Below are 7805 nucleotides of genomic sequence, written 5' to 3' on the forward strand. Positions count from 1 at the left end.
CTAAGCAATACACTGCTGCTTGCCACGCTCTTCAGTTAGCTTGTTTCATGGGCCTACAAATAACTATCGAAAAGTTAAAGTCATAATAGTCCCCCAGATATTACTACTGGATAAAATCATGTATTTAAAAATATCCCTAAAGAATCATTTTGACTTGCAAGAAATCAAACGATGACTTAAAAGTCTATCTTACTGATAGTTATTTAACTGAAATTCAGGACATATAAATTATGTTACCTAGTTAATTAAACTTTATTGCAAGCCTGTACAAGTAATTGTTTTAAAGTAATACTTTCATGAAAAGTGAGAAAATAACAAAGGGCAAGATTAGCAATTCAAAGTCAATGGGGATTTAAGCCAGTATCCAATAGATTCCTCAATTCATCAATGTGATGTCACGAGAGATTTGCTAAGTGATTTAGACAGTGACAAAGGTGAATATAGCTGCTATGACTCTCCAAAGTTGGTGCGTGTGTGTGTGTGTGTGTGTGTGTGTGTGTGTGTGCGCGCGCGCGCGCGCGCGCGTGTGTGCATGCGTAGAGAATTAGTTTATCTGTCTTTTGGAAGAAATTTGAACCCATTATGCAAAAAATTAAAGGGTATTTCTTTTTCTTTTTTTAAAATGTGAGTACACTGTAGCTGTTCAGACACACCAGAAGAGGGCATCAGATACCATTACAAATGGTTGTGAGCTACCGGGGGTTGCTGGGAATTGAACTCAGGGCCTTTGGAAGAACAGTCAGTGCTCTTAACTGCTGAGTCATCTCTCCAGCCCCTGCTGACCCCATTTCTTTCTCTCAGGAAACGTTTTAAACCGTTGGGTTTGGTAAACAGTGGCTCTGGCTGTAGGAAAGCAACAATTTAATAAATGAGTGTGTCCTTATGGAACCCACATCTGTACAGTCACTGAGCATCTCACTTGAAAGAGATAACAGATGTAACAGGTTGAGTAAGGAGCTATTACATACTGAACAGACAGTCATATAACATTTAATCGCCTCATCGAGTGTGTTTTCGTGGCATGCAATTTCTTACTTGGGGCATTATGCTAACACTCAAAAAAGTGTTGCATTTTGGAGCATTTCTGATTTCAAATTCTGGGGTGCCCAGATTACCATATTATGTACAATGAGAAGCCGTTCCTAATAACCACGACAGGTAAGGGCTTCAGTGACTTGGTGTATGCCACCAGTCCTTCCCAACAGTCACACTACACTATGATATCCTAACGGCTGTTCCAATCACCATTTTATAGACTGGAAACTGAGTCTTAAGGAACTGAAGATGAAATACAGCCAAATCACATACGCGCCACACAGCACACAACAGAAGCTCAGCCTGCTTTCCTGACTGAAATCCGCTTCCGAGTGGATGTCCACTCACGTCTAGCAAATCAACCAGACTGTGTGCACAAACACTGACAGGTGCATAGAAACAGACAATCATGCTGCTCACAGGAAGGCTAACTAGTGCACCTTCTCTAGAGGTCAGCTGCTGTGATCACATGTCAGACAGTGTTTAAAATATGGGCTGGAGAGATGCTTCAGTAGTTAAAAGGTCTGAGTTCAGTTTCCAGCACTCGGTTCAGGTGACTTGCAAGTGCTTCTAACTCTAGCCCTAGGGTATTTGACACATCTTCTGGTCTCTGAAGACCCCTGTACGCTTGTGTGCATATACTCACACAAATGCACATGGTTTAAAAATGACAAAAATAAAAATGAAATTCATAATGAAGATACCATGGGCACAGAGCTCTATACAAAGACATTTGTTCCTCTATTTTTTATTATGGGGAAAAAATATCGAAATCTATGTGTCCAGAAATGTATCCATTTCCTGTAGGCTTTCCTGGTTGGTAGCATGTAGGTTTTCTTAAGAAGCCCAAGTAATCTCCTTTTGTCTGTGATATCAGTTTTAATGTTTCTTTTGTATTTCTTATTTGAGTTTTTTTTTTTTTTAAAATTGTAATATCTGAATATGTCCAATGTCATCCAGGCAGTAAAAAGAATCCCTTAAAGGAATATGAAGGACAGAAACTATAATGTTCATACATTTTTAAAAGGTTGTGCTTATAATGATTAAAGGAATGTTAAAGTAAAAACAAGAGCCTAACATTTTAAGTTATCTTCAGGTGAAAATTATAGATGTTTTCGTTATTATTTTACACCTTTCCTACGTCTTACAAATATGATAAAATAGGCCAAACTATCATATTGCAATTTTAATTTTAAAAGATAGGTTGAAGTAGTAAAAAATAATTGAATTTAGGAAACATCCCAGTTTACTGAGTGAGTCCTCCGTGTGGACTCGGACTGACTTTAAACTCATGACTTCTGTGCTACTCCAGGTACTTACTTTCTCTTAGCAAAACCAGGAATAGTTCATCTATAAAGACCATTGTATATTTCACGTTGTTTATAGCTGTACTAGTCATCTTAAAATTATAACTAAAATCCCAGAAAGTAATGCCTAAGATCAACTCAACCAGGCCAAAGAAAATGACACAAATATTTAAAAAGGGCAAGCTCCAATGAGATGGCTTCAATTATATAAGCAAACCATTTAATGTAAGTGTATAAAACAACTAAAATAAATTATGAAGTAAACGCCAAGATCTGAAACAGGCTGAATCTCAGAAGAGGATAGAATGAAGCCCACATAACTTTGAATGGGAAATGAGTACAGATGACTAAGAATGAAACTAATTTTAGCTTCATCCTAAAAGACAGAAAGGAATAGATGTAAAGGATTTTTGAAAAACCTAAAAATATAAGCTTACAAATGTGTAACAATAAAAGCTTAGTTTTACAGAAGTTTTACATCTGGTGACTTTGGTTCCTCCCAATACAACTAAAAGTCAAGGACTAAGTAAAAAGCAAAATAAATAAAACCTCCTGTCCAGTATCAAACCAATGATACTGTTACGTGTATTTCAATGCCTTGGGGTTTAACAGTCTCTCTCTCTCTCTCTCTCTCTCTCTCTCTCTCTCTCTCTCTCTCTCTCTCTCTCTCTCTGTGTGTGTGTGTGTGTGTGTGTTAGTGCTTGTGGAGGTCAGAGGACAACATGTGAGAGAGTTTTCTCCCTCAGCTTTGTGGGTTCTTGATTTCAGACATCAGGCTTGGAAGCAAGTGCCTTTGCACACTGAGCGGTCCTAACAGTCCTCATTTATTATTTTGACCCAGTAAAAGCGAGGCTACAAAGTAGACAGTGTTTGATGGGTAGAAACAGAAATAAAGTTAAGATTCTTACTTAGGGTGAGTCCCAGAAGTGACAGGGCTAGGGCTAGCTGATGTCAGAGGCCTCATATGCCTTTTCCATACAATTCAAACCTTCAGTCTTCAACCTATATATCTTAACATCCTCCACCAGATGTGTCCAAACTTCTGACACAGTAACATACAACATTATTTGCAGAGCTTGAAAACTACACAATGGAATTAACAAAACAAATGAACAAACCCCCCATGTTTGAAGCAAATCTACAGTGCAGTGTTGGGCTCCATTCTTAGCCATCCTGGGTCTCGTGTGAGGAGCAGGCTGGACAGACCCACCCAGTTGCTGACTTTTTCTGTACAAGGCTGGCTTGCTACCCTCTAGTTTCACAATGCAGAGCTGATATCATCTGCAAATTGGAGAAAGTGAGTGACGGTGTCATTAAGGAGTAGCTACTGACAGAGAAGACTTAAGTCAACTTAAAACACTCCTGGCATTTACCACGACTCACACAGACAGCACTGTGCAGAGCTGCGTTTGTAAGTCTCAGTCACCTGAACCACCAATTTGTCTGTGCACGCTACTGTGCTCGAAGGAGGCCACAAGGCAACCTGTGAGAGCTGAGTCTCTCCTTCTACCTTGTTGGTCCCATCAATCAAATCTAGGTCTCCAGGCTTGGCAGCCATCTTACCATCCCAACTGTCAAAAGATTTTAAAAGTTAATCTTTAATCAATGCATGATGAGATCAACCTTCTTACTTGTTTGTTTGTTTATTTTTTAAGACAGAGTTTCTTGGGGAAGCTTTGGCTGTCCTGGAACTCGCTCTATAGACCAGGTTGGCCTCAAACTCAGAAATGCACCTGCCTCTGCCTCCTGAGGGCTGGGATTACAGGTGAGCACCACTACAGCCCGGAAGCCTTCTTACTCTTTGCTAATGGGTTACCTATCAATTCAACTTGTGGTAAAAAAAAATGTATTCTTTTCCATCACCATGTCTAGAAGTACATTCTTAAACCACGGACACAAAACAAGTTTTTAATGAGAAATTCAATAAAATAAATCCGATTGATATCAGGGAACACACATGCCTGAGAGCAGGAGGATGGTTACATAAAATAACATTGTTGAAAAGAAAGCATTTGAAGTATAGTCAAAACCATAAGAAAATCCTCGCTGCACACTATTCTAAGAACCAGAAGGAGGGATTTGACTCTTTAAACAATGTAACTCCACATCTACTGGAAAGTGGTCTGTCTGCCTTCTTAAAACTGAACGCCCTAGAAGGAGGATCCCACCTTAACAGTAACAGGCAAGTCTCTGGTGAGTTACAGAGATTATAATATTGCTTATTGGCAGGAATGCAGCATGGCTGCCTTTGAAACCCTCATCCTACCATTGTTAACTGGAGAGGAACTGCTGCAGGTCTATGAGGCTTACTAGTACTTAAAACACACTACGCTTTTCTGGAATAGCTGGTGCAGTGCAGGTCAAACTCTAGGCTCTCGATAGTTAAAGACTAAACCTGGAATCTTCCTTCAAGAAATGTTAATTATTCACTCGTTTATTACTTTTCTTCCTAATACAAACAATACCATATGACTGCCACATGCCACAGACCCTGGCCCACCCACTGTGCTTTCCAGCCAGAGTCCTAGGACACGACTCTCACTTAGTGCTATCTACTTGAACGGAATCTGGAAGCCGTACATGAAATCTGAACTTCTCACTTCTTCATTCGCAAGTGCTTAAGGGGTTTCCATTAAGCACTATGTTCTATCTGCCCTCCAGAAGTTAGGGACCTTACTCCACACCTAAATAATTATTATTTAACAATGAAACAGAAGTATACTAACTTTAAATGAGCAATAACTGGAAGATCAGTTATTTATAATTTTACATTGTAATATTAAAAATATTTTTAAAACAATCCAATCAACACACTGTTTCTTTAAAACTTCCAATCGGAATGCAAAAGGACTGCAGCTCTTCTACACGTGAAAGTGAGTCACCAAGCATATACTGACAGCAAGACTGAGACATGTGCAGTCGTTAGATGCAGGCACCATGGGACTCTTGCTAGACAGACGAGGTAATTCAATTTTGGACTAGAAAAAAATGTTAAGGATAATTTTATATTAACCACTTGGGGTCCAATTTGGCAGTTGCAACCCATTAACATGTCTCCAGAGAGGCCCCAAATATAAAACAGGATATTTTTATTATGATCATTTAAAAAGACGGTAAAAGGAAGTGAGTAATAAAAGCAACCCCCAGCACATAAACACTCCAAGTTTCTATTTTCCACTATACCAAAATAATTCCATTAGACTTTCATTATTAAATAGAAGTTAAAAAAAATCGATCTCTTTGTTGTTATCCACTCGGGTCGTGGGATAGGAATCAGTGTTCCAAACCCTGGCACACAGTAGGTCCCAACTTCAAACCCAAATATCAAAGAGAAAAGAAAATGCTCAATTATTCTGTCTATGTCTCCTCTTTTGTTTTGTTGCTCTGTTGCTTATTTGGAGACAAGGATGCAAACACTATAGTCCTGACTAACCTAGAATTTGCTAGACAGACCAAACTGGCCTAGAACTCAAGAGATCTGCCTGCTTCTGCCTCCCAAATGTTGGGACTAAAGGCGTGCTTATTCTTCTTCATGGTCAGATACTAGAAGAATTGCAACTGATTTCTAAAGCAAAAGCGGTTCTTCAAGAAAAATATTCAAATATGTCAAGTCATGAATTCAGATTCAACCAAACTGGTGGTTTTGATGTCTTCATGGTACCTTCAAGTGGATAAATTTACAATGCTGAAGTGCAAGAACAGAAGGAAACATCGGAAAAGTGCATGGGCTTGGGCTTGGAAGAAGTCAGAGACTACCAAGATTTAAGAAACTGTAAGCAAAATCAATTCATTACACATGTAAGAGACTAAATAAACTTAGGTTATATCCTTGTTCCTCTGATTTTGTTTGATACATCCTCCTACCCATCCCTGGCTAGCCTCGAACTTAGGATCCTGTTGCATTAGCTGAGTGCTGGGATCACAGGCATGTGTCTCACTGCTTCTAGCTATATAGTCTTTTAAAGTGGGTCTGGGAAAGTCAAAAAAAAAAAAAAAAAAAGAAAGAAAGAAAGAAAGAAAAAAAAAGGTAAGGTACATCTCCTGGTTTCTGTTTATATTTGAAGTAGAGACAAAAATCTCAATAAGGAAATGAGTTAAGAAACTGTACAACTTTCTCAGATTTCTAAATATACAACGCTTAGGCCCAGTTATCTCTTCATCTATTCTAAGGCGGTTAAAAAAAAAAAAAATCCGAATCAATAAGCGCCTGATGGAGCTGGAGATACTCCAAGACAGTCTGCAACCAATAGGAGAACTTTCCCTAAATGTGGATTACGGCTTCATCTCTTTATCACAAAACTGAGAACACAAACCCCCAGTGTTAACGGATACCCAAAGCAGCAGGAGACCCAGTTAGAGTAAATCAGTGCTTGGAAGCAACCGCTGTTTCTAAGGATTTTAAGGGACAATAAAGGATAAAACAGCGCGAGGAGGGAAAGCGGGATTCATTTCTCCAAGTTAAGTAACACCTTGTCGCTCACTGGGAGTTAAAAATGAGCCCAGCTGAACATGGGCGCGGGCTTTGGGCAGGAGGCTGAGGACGGCGACCAGGCGAAGGGTGAAAGGTTGGTTTCCCTAGGACTCGCCAGAGGACGGCAGGAGAGATGGCTAATGAAAGCGAACGGCGGGGGGCAGGATGGAGATGCCGGGTGATGCCTCACCCCACGAGCGCGCGAGGGTCCGAGCGGCAGGATCACAGCCGTGGGTCCGTTTCCCTCGGCGGCGCCCCGGCCCGCCTCCATGTTCGCTGGCCCTGGCCCTGGGGCGGGCGGGAGCTACTGGACCGGCGTTCTAGGCCGCCGGGCCCGGCCTCGCCTCGTCGAATTCCCCACGGGGCTGGTGCCGCCCGCGGGCAGGATGCGCTCAGCTTTCCCGCTCGGCGTTCCCGGGAGGCGGGCGCTGCGCCACTCGACCTCGGGGGTCGGAGCCGCTTGGGCCTGGAGTTCCCTGAGCGCGGCCGCTCCGGCCCCGGCGGATCCAGAGCTCGGCGCTCGGGCGCGGCCTCCCCTGCCCCGCGGGCCTCCCGCGCCGCTCGCTCGGGGAGCACGCCGCACTGAGGGCGCCGAGGAAAGGCTAGCGCGGCCGCCCGGCCCTCCTCACGCCCCGCGGGCCTCCGCGCCACCCACCTGCAATGTCTTCTCCGCAGCCATCACGGCATGCTCTGGAAGCCGGGCCGGCCCCGGGCCCCCTCCGCCAGGCGGCCGCCTCTCCCCTCAGCACCAGGCCGCCGCGGCCCGCCGCATCTGCCGCTAGGGCTCGGGCCGAGCAGGACGCTCCCCATGCTGCCAGCCCGCCCGCACGGCCGGCGGACCGCACGCCAGGGCCGCGGCTCTCAGGCGCCCCGGGGCTCTGCTGCCCGCCGCCGCGCTCCTCGCTCGCTCGCTCACTTGCTCGCCCGCCTGCCCGCCCCGAGCCGCTGCAGCCACTGCGTGCCGCGTTCCTCCCCTCCGCTCTCTTGACTTC

At 43.5% G+C, this 7805-nt stretch overlaps 1 protein-coding gene across 2 annotated transcripts in view; it reads right to left on the reverse strand.

Annotated features, from left to right (window-relative positions):
* Window positions 1-7569, reverse strand: part of Zc3h12c (zinc finger CCCH-type containing 12C) — a 52061-nt gene extending 44492 nt beyond the window's left edge. Inside the window, exon 1 of one of the 2 annotated variants that reach the window (XM_032909366.1) lies at window positions 7469-7569. In XM_032909366.1, coding sequence (XP_032765257.1) covers window positions 7469-7492 — 24 coding nt within the window. In that variant the 5' untranslated portion in view covers window positions 7493-7569. Of the gene's footprint in view, window positions 1-7003; window positions 7085-7468 lie in introns of those variants that run through there. The other variant, XM_032909369.1, reaches the window with a different exon arrangement.
* Between the last annotated feature and the right edge of the window lie 236 nt (window positions 7570-7805).

This window comes from Rattus rattus, chromosome 8, assembly GCF_011064425.1.
Source record: "Rattus rattus isolate New Zealand chromosome 8, Rrattus_CSIRO_v1, whole genome shotgun sequence".
Classification (NCBI taxonomy): domain Eukaryota; kingdom Metazoa; phylum Chordata; class Mammalia; order Rodentia; family Muridae; genus Rattus; species Rattus rattus.